The sequence below is a fragment of the Oncorhynchus clarkii genome, chromosome 7, assembly GCF_045791955.1.
Source record: "Oncorhynchus clarkii lewisi isolate Uvic-CL-2024 chromosome 7, UVic_Ocla_1.0, whole genome shotgun sequence".
Taxonomy (NCBI): Eukaryota; Metazoa; Chordata; class Actinopteri; order Salmoniformes; family Salmonidae; genus Oncorhynchus; species Oncorhynchus clarkii.
Window position 1 is genome coordinate 34,783,717 of NC_092153.1, and position 20,844 is coordinate 34,804,560.

Here is a 20,844-nt window from a genome sequence, read left to right on the forward strand (position 1 = left end):
TCCCATGCTTGTTCAATGAACCATAAACAATTAATGAACATACACCTGTTGAACGGTCATTAAGACACTAACAGCTTACAGACGGTAGGCAATTAGAGTCACAGTTATGAAAACTTAGGACACTAAAAGAGGCCTTTCCCCTGACTCTGAAAAACACCAAAAGAAAGATGCCCAGTGTCCCTGCTCATCTGCGTACACGTGCCTTATGCATGCTGCAAGGCGGCATGAGGACTGCAGATGTGGCCAGAGCAAAACATTGCAATGTCCGTACTGTGAGACGCCTAAGACAGCGCTACAGGGAGACAGGACGGACAGCTGATCGTCCTCGCAGTGGCAGACCACATGTAACAACAACTGCACAGGATCGATACATCCGTACATCATACCTGCGGGACAGGTACAGGATGGCAACAACAACAGTCCGAGTTACACCAGGAATGCACAATCACTCCATCAGTGCTCAGACTTTTTAATAGGCTGAGAGAGGCTAGACTGAGGGCTTGTAGGCCTGTTGTAGGCAGGTCCTCACCAGACATCACCTCCAACAACGTCACCTATGGGCACAAACCTACAGTCGCTGGACCAGACTGGACTGGCAAAAAGTGCTCTTCACTGACGAGTTGCAGTTTTGTCTCACCAGGGGTGATGATCAGATTCGCGTTTATCGTCGCATGAATGAGCATTAGACCGAGGTCTGTACTCTTGAGCGGGATCGATTTGGAGGTGGAGGGTCCGGTGTGTCACAGCATCATTGGACTGAGCTTGTTGTCATTGCATCTCAACGCTGTGCGTTACTGGGAAGACATCCTACTCCCTCATGTGGTACCATTCCGGCAAGCTCATCCTGACATGACCCTCTAGCATGACAATGCCACCAGCCATACTGCTTGTTCTGTGCGTAATTTCCTGCAAGACAGGAATGTCAGTGTTCTGCCATGGCCAGCGAAGAGCCCGGATCTCAATCCCATTGAGCACGTTTGGGACCTGTTGGATCGGAGGGTGAGGGCTAGAGCCATTCCTCCCAAAAATGTCCAGGAACTTGCAAGTGCCTTGGTGGAAGAGTGGGGTAACATCTCACAGCAAGAACTGGCAAATCTGGTGCATTCCATGAGGAGGAGATGCACTGCAGTACTTAATGCAGCTGGTGGCCACACCAGATAGTGACTGTTATTTTTGACCCCCCCTTTGTTCAGGGACAAATTATTCAATTTCTGTTAGTCACATGTCTGTGGAACTTGTTCAGTTTGTCTCAGTTGTTGAATCTTGTTATGTTCATACAAATATTTACACACGTTAAGTTTGCTGAAAATAAACGCTGTTGACAGTGAGAGGACATTTCTTTTTTTGCTGAGTTTAGCTAACATTGAACCTGGTTGGTTAGCTACCTCCAGACTCATGCAAAGTAGTAACGTTATGAGTTGGGATTATGGTTCATTGTCTGAACAAAAGATCGCACTATGCAAGTAACGATTTAAGTAGAATGTTAATGATGTCACTGCGACAACTGTTGATAGACGTAGCTGGTAAATTCGAGGGTGGAGAATAACTGACAAATTTACGAACGCTCAACACCCGTTGAATATGGCTGGTGTCAGTAAACGTTGGCGAAAAAGCATAATTATAATTGTTGCCAGCAGCAGTTGCATTCACCAACACTCTGGATAACATAAAAACAGCCACCCCAGCTCTGCTAGGGCGAGTAAAATTGTCAGTGAGCTGTTCTCTCACTTGTGTCTGGAAGTAGCTAGCAAGCTAGTCAAGGTTAACTTGGATGCTTGACTGCTGTAGTTAGGTCAGAACACTCGGATCAACCCTACTCGGCCAGAGTGTCCAGTGTGCGCTCTCAATGCTACAAGAGCGAAACGCTGTGAATTTACGAATTGGCAATCTGACAACGCTCTGGGTTTAGGAACATCCAGAGGGCACTCTGAGCACACTCTGGCACTCCAGATTAAATGTACGAACACACCCGTAGTGTAAACCAGGCTTTAGTCTTGAAACTTTGGTTGTTTAGTACACAGCTTCACATGTGAATCCTTAAAGATATGGGTGGGGCTAAGGCCTTAGAGGGTGTGAACGATGCTGAATGGGTGTAGACAAAGAAGACCTGTCCAGTAGGTGTACCAAAACATTCAAGGGCCATTTTCTCAAAATTGAGGTTACATGTTTATCAACTTCCAAAGCAGAATTACTTTCCCATTGTTCCTCAACTGTAGTGTATCATATACCATTTTCTAGCTCTGTGTCTCTACTTTTATCCAATGTAAAAAACACAAGTTCTAGCCAATGAGCTTCAGCCCCCCTGTAGAAAATAGTAAACATAAAAAAAAAACTTGAATGAGTAGGTGTGTCCAAACTTTTGACTGGTACTGTATCTGCACATATATCCCCCGGGAGACACATTTTGGCTCATGAGTACTACTTTCAGAACTACTGGTTAAAAAGTATACAAAAGTACAAGAGAATCTCTTTAAAAACATTCATTAAAACAGTTGTTTGGTCCTCCAAGGGTAAACAAATAACATGTAATGATTAAAAAAAGACAGTTACAAAACACAAATATTACCTCCTCCACCTCCTCCTAACTGGGAGACCTCGCTCGACCGCCGGCTGGAGAGGTAGGGGGACACCATGGAAGAACGACGGCTCACTGTGTAGGCAGAGCTCAGGCTGCTGGTGCCACTTCCCCTCCGGTCACTGAGAGGGGGGGGCATGCCAGAGGGTCCGCCGCCCTGCTCGTGATTGGACAGTTCCATGACGCGCCGGTTGGAGAGGAGGGGCGAGGGAGTACACATCCCTCCCATCATCTCTCCTGGACAACCTGGAGAAACAAGACAGGATGAGAATCATCAGGTTCAATGACTGGCACAGAAAATACTGCTACAATTTGAGAGTGAATGTCATTTTTTGCATCTATGCACTGTAGTGCATATGTAAGGGGCTTAATACAGTAGTATTCCAGCCACTAGGGGGTACTCTGTTGAAGCCCATTGGAAATAAAGAAATATAGTTCAAGTGAATTGGGAAGAGTAAGAACGAAATACAAAAGAAAGACTGTAAACGGCTGTTACCTGTGCTGACGTGATTAAAAGTGAAGTAAACCGTACTTTTCGGGTTGTAGTTTATATGATAAGCTCATTGGAAGGGTAACAAATTTGGAGGCACTGCTGAGATTTATTTTCATGTGAGCACCGGCCCATATTCCTGGAACAGACAACGAGTGAGAGACATTGGGAGAGTAGCTAGCTAACGGAGTGTAGCTATCTTGCCATTGCCTGCATTGTCGTTGTTGCCACGTGAGTAGGACATATGAGTCAAGAGAGGGAAACGTTGTTGGATGAAATCAAACAGAGTTTATGGAATTTAACTGAAGACAATTTACGGCACTTGTGTGTACGTTGTGGAACAGGAGGTGTAGCTGACTGAAGTAAAAGGAAAGAATCATCGCGCTTTGCGACGCAAATTGACGGAAGATTCCTGTGAGAAGGAGGATTTAATAGAATCAGAGGATGAGGGAATGTCTTGTCTGCTTCAACTGAAAGACGAAATTAAAGGAATATCGGACTCTGAGGATACTGTGAAAAGTCTGCCTACAAGTCCCAGCCAGTCGGCGCCAACAAGGCAAGTGGACAGCGAACCCAGTGGAGAGACGGGAGCAGCAGCAGAGCGAAAAGAAGAGGGAGGGGCTCCTCAGCTCCAGAAAGGCACCCGCCACAGAGAGAGAATGGAGTGAGTATGTCCAGTAATAAAGAGTTTAAAATTCATGGACAGATCGGAGATCACAATCAAAATGATAAGCTCAACTTTAGCAGCCTAGAACATCAGATTGAAAAAGGATGGAGAAAAGGGTACCATGAATTAGAACTCATAGAAGCATTAATCAGAGCTGTGAGCCCAGGGCTTAAGATGAGGAGTTATTTTGAAGGGAAAAACAGACATGACACTCTACACACTACGGCAAATCTTGAGAACACATTATGCAGAGAAGGATGCTACTGAACTGTATCACAAGTTGACTAAAGCAACACAAGAGCCGGGAGAGTTTGCCATGGACTTCTTAGTCTGAGTCTTTGACCTGAGACAGAGCGTTATCAGCCTCAGCTCGTGCCCAATCAGGCTTGAAATATGGCACGGAGTTAGTCAAGAGTCAATGCCTGCAGGCCATTGTAACAGGATTAACAAATGATAATGTCAGGGCAGAGATGAGAGTGCATCTCCAGAATATTAACACCAGTGATGAACTGTTGCTTGAGAAAATTCTAATTGCCCTGGGCAATGAAAGTGAATGCATGCAAAAGGCCTGGATTTCCCGTAAGTTCACACCCACACGAGTGAAAGCAGTACAGAATGAGGATAACGGGGGTAGCGGAGTGGAATGTGCACAGGCAGAGCCCTCACAGACCACAGTCCGAAAACAAAATAAATGTAATCCTCTCCTGAGTAAAATTGATGCGAGCAATGAAGCAGTCAAAGAACTGACCTGTCAGGTTGCCTCATTAGTACAGTCAGTGCAGGGCCAGGGTGACAGTTCAGTTAGGAATCGCTCCAACAGAAAACCAAGTCCAAACAACAGGGAGAAAAGAAAATGCAAACGTTTTGAGACTGGTCAACAGACTTGCCATCATTGCTACAAATGTGGCAGTGATAGCCATTGGGCAGTAGGATGTAGGAGCAGGGGCAACGCACCAGTCAATCGGGAAAGCGCCTGGGGGTCACAACCATGGAATGAGGAGTGACCTCAGATCCATCTAGTTCCATCCAGTGTTGCAGTGGCTGCAGTGCAAAGGTAGAGAGAATCTCAGCGTTGAAGTTGTGTTCCTTGTGTCATAAAGCTGCCTATTGTTCCAAAGTGTGCCAACAGGATCATTGGAATCAGCACCAACCTACATGTAAGACTTTCCTGCAAGACTGACCACAACTGTCCTTGTCCCATGACACAGAGAGAGTGGGTGCCAATTACCCCAGCTACCACAGGACATTGTAATATAGCACAGCTCATTGGTAAAAAGAAATTCAAGTGTGGTGTTATATGGAGGGTGTAAAGACTCTAGCACAATGGGACACAGGGGCTCAGGTGTCCATCATAAGTGAGGAATGGAGAAAACATAATTTGCCACGCACACAAATTAGACCACTGGCAGAAATCATGGGCAATACAGAGAAACTGGATCTGAAGGCAGCCAATGGCACTGAAATTCCCTTTCTGGGTTGGATGGGCATTTGCTTTAGTTTGCTTGATTCCCATTTTCATTACAGGACAACAGTTGAGGGTTCCGATATTAGTCACAAATGAAAGACTGGAGAAACCAATCATTGGGTTTAATGTAATTGAATAAATAGTTCAAACAAAAAGTAACAAGGAGCCCTCAGAGCTGATGTATATAGTAAAGATGCGTAGAAATGCACCTAAGCTAGGACAGGGAAAGGCAAAGGCTCTACTCAATCTGCTTCAGCACTCAGAGTACACGGAGGAATGTTGCTTACAGCAGGCAGAGGTGACGTTGTCATTCCAGGTGGACAAACAAAATGGATTCATCCCTGTATCCCAAGAGTGGCTCCCTTCAATGATGAAATTGTGTTATTTGAACCGGACGTGAGAGTGATCTGGGGCCTGGACCTACAAAGCCAGGTCGTGAAAACATCAAAACAGCCATCTTGAAAAGTTGACATTGCATTGCATTGAATACTACCAAACATGACATTACCTTACCAAGACAAACAGTGATAGGGACATTACAGAGAGTCACCCGGTTCCTGTGCCCAGTGGAGAAAAGGTTACTGCAGCACAGGTTCAGGACAGATCCCCACCGGAGCCTGGCCCTGACAATGGTCAAATAGAGTGGTGGGATCCACCTGTAGAGGATCAGCACTTGAGCCAAGAACAACGAGAATTAGTCAAACGGATGCTCAGAGAGGAATCAGCTGTTTTCGCCAAAGACGACATGGACATAGGGTGTATTGAACATCTCAGAGTGGAGATAACATTGACTGATACCATACCCGTGGCAAAGAGATACAACGGTGTGCCACGCCCCTTGTATGCTGAGGTGAAAAGCCACCTTCAGGGGCTCCTGAACAAAAACTTCATCAGGAAGTCAACCTTTGGTCCGCGTATGAAAAAAGGATGGGAGTTTAAGACTTTGTGTTGATTACAGGGGATTGAACAAGAAGACTATTCTGGACAGGCATCCAATACCCCTGTATACAGGAAATACTTGATGGTTTGGGAGGGAACTCATGGTTTACGGAAAGGCAGACCACCACGGCTTTGTGGGAGAGGAGTCCAGAAAATACAGTGCCTTCAGCACCCCTTGGGCTTTATATGAATGGAATAGAATTCCCTTTGGCTTATCAAGCAGTCCCCTCTGCCTTCCAACGAAGCATGGAGGAAGGTTTAGAGGGGATAAGAGGTAGAATCTGTATACCCATATTTGGATGACGTTCTTATTTTTAGTCAGTCATTTGAACAACATGGGGAAGATGTCCGTCAGGTACTCAGGCAGCAAAATAAATGGGGTATTAAACTCAGGGCTGATAAGTGTGACCTATTCAAGAATGAGGTCCGTTATTTAGGAAAAATCATTTCTGCTGAGGGTTACAGAATGGATGTTAAAGAAATTGTAGCAGTGCAAGAACTGGTAAACAGGCCACCAACAAACGTGAGAGAGCTGAGGAAACTACTGGGGTTTCTAGGGTACTATAGGGGTTATGTACAGAACTTTTCACAACATGCTAAATGTCTCTATGACTTACTAGCAGTGAAGCATCCGGGAAGCGAAGGACCAATGCAGTCGGGACAGGCTCTGCTCCACCAGAAAGTTATATGGGAGGATGCTTGTGTTGACTAATCCACCTGTGCTTGCCCACCCAGATTTCAAGGACCCTTTTATCCTGCATGTTGATGCCTCCAAAGAGGGATTGGGAGGGGTGTTATACCAACGACAAAGTGGCAAACTGAGAGTCATTGGATAAGGCTCCCGCACCCTGACTCAAGCAGAGAGAAACTATCACCTTCGCTCAGGGAAACTGGAATTCTTGGCCCTCAAATGGGCAGTGGTTCCGAGATGCCTTATTTTATGCTCCCTCTGTGACAGTGTCCAGTGATAATAACCCCTTGACATGTGTTCTAACTACAGCGAGACTGAATGCCACCGGCCATCGCTGTCCGACTTGAATCTCACACTGAAGTATCTTCCTGGAAAGGTAAAGACTTTCTGTCCCGCTCTCGAACAGTTACAGACCGACGGTCTCCACACGATATCATGCAGGCTCAGTTAAAGGAAGCGGCTGTATGGAGAATCTTGGAACTGAAAAGTCAAAGAACTAAGCCTAAACCAACAGAATGTCAACAAGAGTCATACAAAGTCAAACAGTTACTGCAAGAGTGGAACAGGCTCCATGTTTCACCAGATGGATTATTACAAAGGAAAACAGCAAAAAGGACACAAGTTGAGGTACCAAGTCTGTATAGTACACTGATTTACAAGTACTTACACACTGAAATGGCCCATCTAGGAACAGAAAGAGTGTTAAACTTAGCACGAGAACACTTAGCACGAGAACGCTTAGTGTTACGTTCCCCAGATTATGTGTTGTAGTTTGTGTATTTGCATGTGTTTATTTCAGGAAATGGCTTCCTGAAATCCCTCAAGCAGCTGATTGGTCGACTCCAGGGCTAATTGGAGAGCTGACCCCGCCCCCTCGTCAAGACACAGCTGTCTCCAATTACGCATTCATTCTGAAGCTATATAAAAGCCAGTGTTCTGTTCAGGAGAGAGAGATTTTTGGAGGTAGGGATTGCTGAGAGAGATTTGTTGGGAGGTCATTGCAGAGTGATTGATTGTGATAGAGAGATTTTGCTAGAGGTTGATTTTGCTGGGAGTTCATTGCTGAGAGTTGGTATGTTCTGTGAGTTTGTTGCTCAGGTAGAGCTTATTTGATGTCCTTTGTTTTGTAGTTTGTTTGTGAAATTGTTTAATATTCTGTTTCATTTGTTCCCAGGGGGGAAGGGGAAGGCACCTTGGGAGTGTTTAGGCAAGAGGCCCGCGGGCATACATATACCCGTAGTATATTCACTGTCTAGGCACACTAGGTAAGACCTGGGCGGACCATCCCCTGTATTTTGGTTAGGGCACCAGGTGGTGCTAAATTAGGTAAGTAGTGGGTAGGCAGGTAAGATAAGAGAGGGGGGGGGTTTGGTTCCGTCCAGCCCCCTTTCCCCATATTACCGTGTAAAGGAATAAAGTCCTTGTAAACGATACCACATTCTGCCTGTTGTCATCCTTATTCGCACCTACAGTCCATACCTCTTTCACTTCACAGAGAGTTTAGTTGTAGCAGGGTGTTGCGTTCCCTCTTCATAGAGGCGTGCGTAACACTTAGCACGAGAATGCAACATGACATTGAACACAAGTGTGTAAGTGTATCAAACAAAATAAACCCAGTGTAATAACTAGGGCCCCAATGCAACATGTATGAGCTACAGCTCCTTTCCAGATGATTTCAATTGACTATGTGCATTTGGAGAAAAGCAGAGGAGGCTACGAGTACATTTGAGTTATTTTAGATAACTTTACAAAATTTGCACAAGCCTACCCCACCAGAAATAAGTCAGGGAAAACTGCAGCAAAAAAGCTTTTCGATTATTTATTCCCAAGTTTGGCTTTGTGTCAAAAATCCATCACGATCAGGGAAGAGAGTTTGAAAATCAGTTATTCAGAGCCTAGAAGAACTGTACGGGAATAGCCAATTCCAGAACATCTCCATATCATCCACAGGGGAATCTGGTGGAGAGATTTAACCGTACACTTGTCAATGTTGCGCACACTAGATGAAGAGAAAAAGGCCAGCTGGGGTGATTATCTGAACAATGTCATTCATGCATATAATTGTACCACCAGTAATGCTACTGTGTTTTCACCGTATTTCCTGCTATTTGGAAGGGCTCCACTGTTGACCTTGTCTTTGAGTTACAGATAAAAGAACAGGAGAAATCATACCAGGATTGAGCTAAGAAGTGGCAGCAACAGATGGCTGAAGCCTATGACATCGCCAGTAGAGACATGGAGAAGTCAACAGCAAAGGGAAAAACCTACTACGATCGGAAGAAACTTAGTTCGTTTCTGGTCTCAGGGGATCGTGTACTGGTGAGGAACATGTCAGAATGTGGGGGGACGGGAAAGCTAAGATCACACTGGGAAGACCGAATACACGTGGTGGTAACCAGGAAAGGTGATGACAGCCCTGTCTATGAGGTAAAACCTGAGAGTGGTACAAGGCAGGGCCAGGGTTCTGCATCGCAATATGCTCATGTCATGTAATTCCCTACCATTTGAAGAACCTGTTGAAACACCCGGTAGAGGTCTGTGGAGAAGGGAACCACCCCAGCAAAAGCAGCAAAATGGGGAGAGCGCTGAGTCTGAGAGCTCAGATGAGGATTCTTATCCAGTATTCATCAATAGGCCACGTAGGGATGAATAAAGCAGACAGAGTAGCACACAACTAGTACCGGATAATAGTGAGGAACGGGGTCAGACTGATAGAAACCTCACTATGAAGGAGTGCCAGTCCTCAAAAAGAGCCCGGAGAGGACAAGGGTAAATATGGAAACAGCTGAGGGCTCATGATGAAGTGGACACTGATTCATTGGGGTCACCCATGACCTTGCCCCGCCGTTCAGCCCGGCAGAGGAGGCCCAGAGACATTCTAACCTATGACACTTTAGGGCTGCCAAGCTCTTATCAGGATACCAACTAGAGATGTTCTGATGTGTATATATTTTCTTGTTTACCTTTACTAATCACAGTGTGATAATGTTTAGTGGGGGTTGCGTCTTTGCCCATAAAGGCAGACTGGACATGTCTAGATAGTTATATGGCTGTTAGGCCAGTTTTTCGCCGTTGTTCTCATGACCAGTACTTACATCTTCTGTTTGTTTTGAGGCCAGTGAAATGTTTGGGACAACATTTCATTTTTGCAGGGGGGTGTTATAAGGGGCTTAATACAGTTGTATTCCAGCCACTAGGGGATACTCTGGTGAAGCCCATGGGAAATAAAGAAATACAGTTTAAGTGAATTGGGAAGAGTAAGAACGAAAAACTAAAGTAAGACTGTAAACGTCTGTTACCTGTGCTGACATGATTATGAGTGAAGTCAACCGTACTTTTCGCATTGTAGTTTATATGATAAGCTCCTTGGAAGGGTAACACATACATTTTAGTTAGCCGTACTCTTCAAGGGTTGTTCAAGAGGAAAGCATAAGTATTGTGTTACTGAATCCAAGCTAAGCATCTTACTCCCAGGTCTGATTTTAGGTAAATGGTCCTCTATAGACAAGGACCAGGTTTAAAATCACTGGTTCAACCATAGTTTTTCAATCTATATAAGCGACTTTACAAACCTGTGAGTGCTGGTAGCTTGCTACTCCTACCACAGCGTCCGGGTGGAGTGGGCCTCCTGATCTGTTTCAGCTTGTCTATCTTCAGGTTCTCTAGTCTCTTTAGGGCCTGAGACGACGTGCCCCCCATCCCTGCCATGCCCTGCCCTCTTCCCCCAGCTTCCCCTCCTCCCGCCCCTCCGTCCTCCAGAGCGGTCAGGTCCTCCAGACTCCCTGCTGCGTTCAGGTTCATCTCCACACCACTGTCGTTGTTGTTCGCGCTCCCCAGTGGAGAACGCTCGCTACTGCAGGACGACTGGCCACCCGGACTGGGCTGAGACTTCTGGAAGAAAGAGAGATGATAATGTAGCTTAATACAGTGCTTTGCGAAAGTATTCGGCCCCCTTGAACTTTGCGACCTTTTGCCATTTCAGGCTTCAAACATAAAGATATAAAACTGTATTTTTTTGTGAAGAATCAACAACAAGTGGGACACAATCATGAAGTGGAACGACATTTATTGGATATTTCAAACTTTTTTAACAAATCAAAAACTGAAAAATTGGGCGTGCAAAATTATTCAGCCCCCTTAAGTTAATACTTTGTAGCGCCACCTTTTGCTGCGATTACAGCTGTAAGTCGCTTGGGGTATGTCTCTATCAGTTTTGCACATCGAGAGACTGACATTTTTTCCCATTCCTCCTTGCAAAACAGCTCGAGCTCAGTGGGGTTGGATGGAGAGCATTTGTGAACAGCAGTTTTCAGTTCTTTCCACAGATTCTCGATTGGATTCAGGTCTGGACTTTGACTTGGCCATTCTAACACCTGGATATGTTTATTTTTGAACCATTCCATTGTAGATTTTGCTTTATGTTTTGGATCATTGTCTTGTTGGAAGACAAATCTCCGTCCCAGTCTCAGGTCTTTTGCAGACTCCATCAGGGTTTCTTCCAGAATGGTCCTGTATTTGGCTCCATCCATCTTCCCATCAATTTTAATCAATTTTATCTTCCCTGTCCCTGCTGAAGAAAAGCAGGCCCAAACCATGATGCTGCCACCACCATGTTTGACACTGGGGATGGTGTGTTCAGCTGTGTTGCTTTTACGCCAAACATAACGTTTTGCATTGTTGCCAAAAAGTTCAATTTTGGTTTCATCTGACCAGAGCACCTTCTTCCACATGTTTGGTGTGTCTCCCAGGTGGCTTGTGGCAAACTTTAAACAACACTTTTTATGGATATCTTTAAGAAATGGCTTTCTTCTTGCCACTCTTCCATAAAGGCCAGATTTGTGCAATATACGACTGATTGTTGTCCTATGGACAGTCTCCCACCTCAGCTGTAGATCTCTGCAGTTCATCCAGAGTGATCATGGGCCTCTTGGCTGCATCTCTGATCAGTCTTCTCCTTGTATGAGCTGAAAGTTTAGAGGGACGGCCAGGTCTTGGTAGATTTGCAGTGGTCTGATACTCCTTCCATTTCAATATTATCGCTTGCACAGTGCTCCTTGGGATGTTTAAAGCTTGGGAAATCTTTTTGTATCCAAATCCGGCTTTAAACTTCTTCACAACAGTATCTCGGACCTGCCTGGTGTGTTCCTTGTTCTTCATGATGCTCTCTGTGCTTTTAACGGACCTCTGAGACTATCACAGTGCAGGTGCATTTATACGGAGACTTGATTACACACAGGTGGATTGCATTTATCATCATTAGTCATTTAGGTCAACATTGGATCATTCAGAGATCCTCACTGAACTTCTGGAGAGAGTTTGCTGCACTGAAAGTAAAGGGGCTGAATAATTTTGCAGTTTTTGATTTGTTAAAAAAGTTTGAAATATCCAATAAATGTTGTTCCACTTCATGATTGTGTCCCACTCGTTGTTGATTCTTCACAAAAAAATACAGTTTTATATCTTTATGTTTGAAGCCTGAAATATGGCAAAAGGTCGCAAAGTTCAAGGGGGCCGAATACTTTCGCAAGGCACTGTACATGTAGCTTAAAACATTTGGAAGAACTCTATAGCAGCTGGACAGCACAGAGGGCAGGAGTTGAGTCAGAAGATGATTTCATTCTCAGCTCTCCAGTCTAAATCACAGGAGGTTGGTGGCACCTTAATTGGGGAGAACAAGGTTGTGGTAATGGCTGGAGTGGAATGGTATCAAATACATAAAAAACATGGTTTCGAAGTGTTTGATGCCATTCCATTTGCTCCGTTCCAGCCATTATTATGAGCCGTCTTCTCCTTCCCTCACTCACCAGAGCAGATTCAGGCGCCAGCAGTTTGCAGTCCTCCCTGTGTCTAGTCTCCTCTTTCTCCAGCAGCAGTTCACCAGACTGTCCACCAGGGGTCAGTGATGAGCCAGGCGGCCGGGGCCCAGTGTCCCCTCGGTGCTTCTTAGTGATGTGAGCCTCAGGGCCGTGGACTGTCTTCACGTGCTTCCGCAGAGAGCTGGGGTCTGTGTAGCGTTTCGTACACCCGGGGATCTTACACACATACGGCTTCTGTAGTGGGACAGGAGGACACAACATGATTGGACATGGAAACAATTCAGGTAGATGTCAGACATTTGTAGCTATTTTAAGTTATTTCTTATGCCATCCATCTTTCAAATAGTCTCTCATGATGTCAAAACATAAGATAAATCTGTGAGATAAATCATAGATTTCAATGTAATCGATGCTGATAGATCATTCACTAGCTATTCATAAAACCATTTAAAGCTATAATTTGTGTGAACAATCCCTTTAAGCAGGTGATGATGTCAGTAGTTGGAGATAGTGTGATTGATTGACTGAGTGATTGGTTGATTGATTGTACCTCGTTGGAGTGTGTGCGGTTCTGGTGCTTGGCTCTGTCTGAGGCGTTGGAGAAGGCTTTGTTGCATCCCTCGTGTTCACAGACATACGGCTTCTCCCCTGTATGAGACCGCAGGTGGGTCTTCAGGTTCTCCAGGCGAGAGTAGGCCTTATTACAGCCCTCAAACTGAAACAACACATAAAGCATTATAACACAGCTCAAACTGAAACACACAAGACCCATACTAAGAGTAGGCCTTATTACAGCCCACAAACTGAAACAGAGGTTAACATTGTCTTATAATACCCATCAAACTGAAACAACACATAAAGCATTATAACACAGCTCAAACTGAAACACACAAGACCCATACTAAGAGTAGGCCTTATTACAGCCCTCAAACTGAAACACACATAATGCATTACAACACAGCTCAATCTTACAGTACATTAGGAAAGTATTCAGACCCCTTACCTTTATCCACATTTTGTTACGTTACAGCCTTATTCTAAAATAGATTAAATCATTCCCCCCCCCTCATCAATCTACACACAATACCCCATAATGACAAAATGAAAACTAAATGAAAAGCTGCCTATATAAGATCCCACAGTTGACATGAGCCATGAGGTCGAAGGAACTGTCCATAGAGCTCCGAGACAGGATTGTGTCGAGGCATAGATCTGGGGAAGGGTACCAAAACATTTCTGCAGCATTGACGGTCTCCAAGAACACAGTGGCCTCCATCATTCTTAAACGGAAGAAGTTTGAAACCACCAAGACTCTTTCTAGAGCTGGCTGCCTGGCCAACCAGAGCCGTCGAGGGAGAAGGGCCTTGTTCAGGGAGGTGACCAAGAACCCGATGGTCACGCTGAGAGAGTTCCAGAGTTCCTCTGTGGAGATGGGAGAACCTTCCAGAAGGACAACCATCTTTGCAGCACTCCACCAATCAAGCCTTTATGGTAGAGTGGCCAGACGGAAGCCACTCCTCAGTAAAAGACAGCCCGCTTGGAGTTTTTCAAAAGGCACCTAAAGGACTCCCAGACCATGCAAAACAAAATTCTCTGGTCTGATGAAACCAAGATCGAACTCTTTGGCCTGAATGCCAAGCGTCACGTCTGAAGGAAACCTGGCACCATCCCTACTGAAGCATGGTGGCAGGGACTGGGAGACGAATCAGGATCGAGGGAAAGATGAATGGAGCAAAGTACAGAGATCCTTGATGAAAACCTGCTCCAGAGTGCTCAGGATCTCAGACTAGGGCGAAGGTTCACCTTCCAAGTCACTGAATGACAAGTCTCTGAATGTCCTTGAATGGCCCTGTCAGAGCACCCGATCAAACATCTCTGGATAGACTTGAAAATAACTGTGCAGCGACACTCCCCATCCAACCTGACACAGCTTGAGAGGATATGCAGAGAAGAATGGGAGAAATGCCCCAAATACAGGTGAGCCAAGCTTTGTAGCGTCATATCCAAGAAGACTTGAGGCCGTAATCGCTGCCAAAGGTGCTTCAACAAAGTACTTAGTAAAGAGTCTGAATACTTGTGTAAATTTGATATTTCAGTTTAAATTTTTTAATCATTTGCAAAAAAATAAAATAATGTTTTGCTTTGTCATTATTTGGGTATTGTGTGAGGAAAAAAGAGATTGATGAGGGGGAAAAAAACCTATTTAATCCATTTTAGAATAAGACTGTAACGTAACAAAATGTGGAAAAGTCAAGGGGGGGTCTGAACACTTTCCGAATACATTGTATAATATCCCTCAAACTGAAACTATAGACGCACATCTTATTACAGCCCTCAAACTGAAACACACATAACACATTATAACACAGCTCAAACTGAAACACACATACTGTACAAATACCAATATGTAATGTAGACTGAAAGACAAGGTCTGATGTAATCACTGTCGGGTAGCACATTTCGATTAAAGCCACATACATGCACTGTGAGTATACTACCTATACTGTGTTTCTCTCTCAAACTGATTTATGAAATTCATTATTTGATGAATTTGAAATTTGAGTCTAAACTGAATTTGAATTCATTCAACAATCAATTTCAAAGCTCAGTTTGTGAGAGAGAGATCAGGATACTGTAGTATACTCACAGTACACTTATGAGGTTTCTCTCCTGTGTGCCTGCGCATGTGAACCACCAGCATGTACTGGGCCTTGAAAGGTCTCTGCTCCCTGGAACACTCCTGCCAGTGGCACACAAACTCCTTCTTCTCTCCATGGATGTGCTCGTTGTTTATGTGCTGTTGAAGACAAAGGAATGTTATTGTTGATTTACACGGACCCTGTGTTTTGGACCATAGTTGGAGACAGCCTCGCTACTCGAGACAGACTCGAAACAGACTCAAACCAATGGTTCCCTTCCTTTCCCTTCTCTCATACAGTGTGTATATGTAAGGCCAACACTTTTTCCTCATGACCTGACCAGAAAAACTCTGGGCCCTAACTAGTGCCGGGGGCCCCGAGTTTATCCAGGCCAAGTCACGTAGTCAGGAAAGCCTCCTGTCCTGTCCATACTCACGTGGACTAGCTGCTCCTGCGTGTCAAACTCCTTGCTGCAGCTCTCCCAGTGGCAGTTGGTCTCATAGATAGCCTCTGGTTCCGGTTTATCCTCCTTATCCAGATCCTCCCGCCCCTCCAGCAGACCCATCAGAGGATCCTGGGTAGAGGTCAATAGTCACGGGTCATTGGTTAAAAGTCAGGGTTCAACACAACAGGAAGTACATGGGCAGTTCTCAGATGAGCAACATTAAATACACATAGTTGAAACAGTTGTTGAGACACATAGCACACACACACATGCAGGTGCATACACACAATCTCTCTCTCTCTCTCTCTCTCTCTCTCTCTCTCACAATGACAATCTCACACATTTTGTTAGAAAAATGTTTTAACATTGTGATTGAGTGTTACCATGTGTGATTGAGTGTGTAGTGTAACCTGTTACCTGTGTGTTATGTTCTTCATTAAATATGTACATTTTAGTCATTTAGCAGACACTCTTAACAGTGCATTCATCTTAATTTTAGATATTCTTTAAAGACGTAGGGTTTCAGATGTTTTCGGAAGACTCAGCTACCCTAGCTTTAGGGGGAAGCTGGTTTCACCATTGCTGGGCTGAGCGGGAGATGCCCTCCGGTAGGGGTGGGAGGGCCAAGAGACCAGAGGTAGCAGAACAGTACTCAGGTTGGGTTTAGGGTTTGCTGCTTGCCTCTCCATAAGCAAGTACCATGGTCTTGTAGTGGATGAAAGCTTCGACTGCCCAGCCAAGACAGAGTTGCAGTAGTCCAGACGGGAGATGACAATTGCATGGATTAGGCCCTGCGCCGATTCCTTTGTGAGGTAGGGTCGGACTCTACGGATGTTGTAGAGCATAAACCTGCCAGGGCAAGTATCTACTTTGATGTTTACAAGGTTCTTTGCATTCTGGGAGGGGGACACCATAGAGTGGTCAACCATGATGGATATGTTTTGGAGCAGGCAGGCCTTCCCACGGGAGCAAGCGCAGCTCTGTCTTGTTGAGCTGGAGGTGGGGGACCGACATCCAAGCTGAGACATGGGCCTAGAACTGAGCCCCGGGGGACACCAGTAGTGAGAGTATTTGGTGCAGAAACAGATCCTCTCCACGTCACCTGGTAGGAGCAGCCTGAGATGCCCAGACATGAGAGGGTGGAGAGGAGGACATGATGGTTCATGCTGTCGAAGGCAGCGGATAGATCTAGGAGGATGAGAACTGAGGAGAAATAGTCAGCTTTGGCAGTGCAGCAAGCCTCCGTGACACAGAGGAGAGCAGTCTTGGTTGAGTGACTCATCTTGAACCCTGACTGGTTAGGGTCAAGAAGATCGTTCTGAGATAGTTGTCAGAAAGTGTTTTGGAAAGAAAAGAAAGAGGGGATACCGGTCTGTAGTTTTTTTTATATCAGAAGGATTGAATGTTTGTTTATTGAGGAGGGGAGCGACTCTAGCCATTTTGTGGTCAGAGGGGATGCAGCCAGTGGTCAGGGATGAGTTGATGAGGAAAGTGAGGTCTCCGGAGATGGTCTGGAGAAGGGAGACGGGATGGGCCTAAGCGGGCAAGTTTTCGGGCGGCCAGACCTCACTAGTCGCAGGATTTCATCTGGAGAGAGGGGAGAAAGAGGTCCAGGCGTAGGGTAGATCTGTGCGAGTGGGACAGTGGACTCAATAGGCTGAGTGAATGAGGAGCGGATGTTGTCAACCTTCTTTTCAAAGTGTGTGTGTTTTGTGTGCAGAAGATTTCATTCTTACGGGTCAGACCCACAGAGAAATCACAGTTTTACCTCTGATTTTTGCTTCGCATAAATACTCCCAGCCACAAGGGGGCAGTAGCTAGTTTGGCTTGTGCCTGCTGTAGCTAATGTAAGCTAACTGGCAAGCTGCGCTAATGTTGTTAATAGCTAGCTAGAATTTGTAGTAAGCCCTTATTGACACTAACCAGATGACCACAACTAAATAACTGGTGTAGGTAGCAACATTATAATTAAATCACAATGGATTTGTTTTTGAATTAAGCAGATGCCCGTTAGCTGTCGAGTCGGTGGAGTAGCTAGCTAGCTATGTTGTGCTAACCATTTAGCTAAAATTAGATAGCAAGCGAACTGGCATTGACAGTACGGGATAATGGAAAGTGAAATCAATTATTGGTAGAAAGCTAGCTTGGTAAAGGCAAGCAGTTAGTGTTGTATGCACTGTGCTGCACTTACCACCCCATTAGTTTCATATTTACTGTATGTGACTTCCTGGCTCAGTTATCAAGCTAACGTTAACTATTTAGCTAGCTAACAAAATGAGCAGATACATATTATCAAACTGAACCTAACAAAAACATATTTATTCAGACACAAAACTCCTTAGCTAGATGTAAAAGGAGTAAAGGATAAAAATATGTTTCAGTAAGAACAATACAGATGAAAAGGGGGTGGATAACACTGGGAAATGTGGACCTATTTTGTCCCTTTTTCTTGTCACTTCTGTCGGCTCCAGCACATGGAGGTTTGTGCTCTCTGATTGGCTCAAAGTCAAGTTCTTGGCCACTGACGAGCATTGCGATTCTACAAGCATAACCGGCAGGATCGTTGGTACCAGGTCAGTACACAGCAGGGATAGCTTTTGTTCTAGCAAGAGAATTGTGCTAAGCACAGTACCTATCTGCAGTCAGGTTTCTCGGTGTGCCTGTATCGGTAAGGGACCTACTATTTCTTTTCAAACATTTTATGGGTCCAATCAGGCTCACCGAACCACAACACAATTTGGAGGGTATACCGCCCGTTTTCAAGTAAGTTTGTATTTTTGAATGCAACTGACATGTGGTAATGTTAAATAATGGTGTAATTGCCTATAAATGTTTCTTGGCATTACATTTTAATTATTTTAATTATTGTGATAGGCTCACGTTTTACCGGTATGACGTACCCCAACTATTTATTTTCCTGGGACACCATACCGGACCATACCAAACTGGCTTATTTATTTATTGTTTTATTTCACCTTTATTTAACCAGGTAGGCAAGTTGAGAACAAGTTCTCATTTACAATTGCGACCTGGCCAAGATAAAGCAAAGCAGTTCGACACATACAACGACACAGAGTTACACATGGAGTAAAACAAACATACAGTCAATAATACAGTAGAAACAAGTCTATATACGATGTGAGCAAATGAGGTGAGATAAGGGAGGTAAAGGCAAAAAAAAGGCCATGGTGGCAAAGTAAATACAATATAGCAAGTAAAACACTGGAATAGTAGATTTGCAGTGGAAGAATGTGCAAAGTAGAAATAAAAATAATGGGGTGCAAAGGAGCAAAATAAATACATTAGGGAAATAGGTAGTTGTTTGGGCTAAATTATAGGTGGGCTATGTACAGGTGCAGTAATCTGTGAGCTGCTCTGACAGCTGGTGCTTAAAGCTAGTGAGGGAGATAAGTGTTTCCAGTTTCAGAGATTTTTGTAGTTCGTTCCAGTCATTGGCAGCAGAGAACTGGAAGGAGAAGCGGCCAAAGAAATAATTGGTTTTGGGGGTGACCAGAGAGATATACCTGCTGGAGTGCGTGCTACAGGTGGGTGATGCTATGGTGACCAGCGAGCTGAGATAAGGGGGACTTTACCTAGCAGGGTCTTGTAGATGACATGGAGCCAGTGGGTTTGGCGACGAGTGTGAAGCGAGGGCCAGCCAACGAGAGCGTACAGGTCGCAGTGGTGGGTAGTATATGGGGCTTTGGTGACAAAACGGATGGCACTGTGATAGACTGCATCCAATTTGTTGAGTAGGGTATTTTGTAAATGACATCGCCAAAGTCGAGGATTGGTAGGATGGTCAGTTTTACAAGGGTATGTTTGGCAGCATGAGTGAAGGATGCTTTGTTTGCAAAATAGGAAGCCAATTCTAGATTTAACTTTGGATTGGATATGTTTGATGTGGGTCTGGAAGGAGAGTTTACAGTCTAACCAGACACCTAGGTATTTGTAGTTGTCCACGTATTCTAAGTCAGAGCCGTCCAGAGTAGGGATGTTGGACAGGCGGGCAGGTGCAGGCAGGGATCGGTTGAAGAGCATGCATTTAGTTTTACTTGTATTTAAGAGCAATTGGAGGCCACGGAAGGAGAGTTGTATGTCATTGAAGCTTGCCTCGAGGGTTGTTAACAGTGTCCAAAGAAGGGCCAGAAGTATACAGAATGGTGTCGTCTGCGTAGAGGTGGATCAGAGACTCAACAGCAGCAAAAAGCGACATCATTGATGTATACAGAGAAGAGAGTCGGTCCAAGAACTGAACCCTGTCACCCCTGGTTGTGTGTGTATTGTGGATAGTGTAGTGTAACCTATTGTATGTTATGTGTGTGTAATGAGCGTAGTGTTACCTGAGGTTGTGTGTGTATGTGTGTGTGTGTGTGTAGTGTAACCTGTTACCTGTGTGCCAGTAGAGGATGGGCTGGCCACATCACCCTCAGACCTTTCCTCCAGACTCTTAATGTTGATCCCATCCATCACACTACCCAGCACTGGCTCTGTCTTTAGCTACACACACACACACACACACACACACACACACACAAGCAAATACAGGATTGCACTCAGTTACAACATTGGTACGTTAGAATGTCTGGTAAAACATCACAATGCCCAATACCACCTCTGTCTTTGGCTACACACAGAGAAACAGGTCAGGACTATATAGAGCCAATTCTTGTTCACCATCAAACGTTGCGTTCGAGTGACGCGCACATATCCTGACATCAAAAGAAAAGCAGGATTGCTAACCGTATGCTTGTAAACATGCCATTAATAAGTACAATAATGATTGAGTGTCCATATTTGTTTTGCTACTAAGTAAACCTCCAGTTGTTCTCCATTATTCCACCCATTAAAACTTCTCCCCATCCCAAGTTGGGTTGTCGTCCCAGTGACTGGCAGACCACCCCTGTCCCCCTGGATCCCAGGGCCCCTGAGAGCCGTCCTTCAAAAAGAGCACACAGTGAAAACGGGCGGTATACCCTCCAAATTGTGTTGCAGTTTGACGAGAACATTAACATTTTGCCAAGGCGGAGAAAAGTGGCCCAAGACCGAGACGCGTGTACAGCAGTGGATGCATCAATCGCTGAATGCCATTACAATTTCATTTTTTTTGTTACAGA

The 20,844-nt window shown here is 44.9% G+C and overlaps 1 protein-coding gene across 1 annotated transcript in view; it reads right to left on the reverse strand.

Moving 5' to 3' along the window:
• LOC139413226 (zinc finger protein GLI1-like) overlaps positions 1-20,844 on the reverse strand; it is a 123,053-nt gene that overhangs the window by 14,135 nt on the left and 88,074 nt on the right. Inside the window, exons 7-13 of the mRNA XM_071160363.1 lie at positions 20,120-20,227; positions 15,719-15,856; positions 15,291-15,440; positions 13,194-13,358; positions 12,632-12,877; positions 10,400-10,718; positions 2,567-2,821 (exon numbers count right to left, since the gene is read on the reverse strand). Coding sequence (XP_071016464.1) covers positions 2,567-2,821; positions 10,400-10,718; positions 12,632-12,877; positions 13,194-13,358; positions 15,291-15,440; positions 15,719-15,856; positions 20,120-20,227 — 1,381 coding nt within the window. The remainder of the gene's footprint in view (positions 1-2,566; positions 2,822-10,399; positions 10,719-12,631; positions 12,878-13,193; positions 13,359-15,290; positions 15,441-15,718; positions 15,857-20,119; positions 20,228-20,844) is intronic.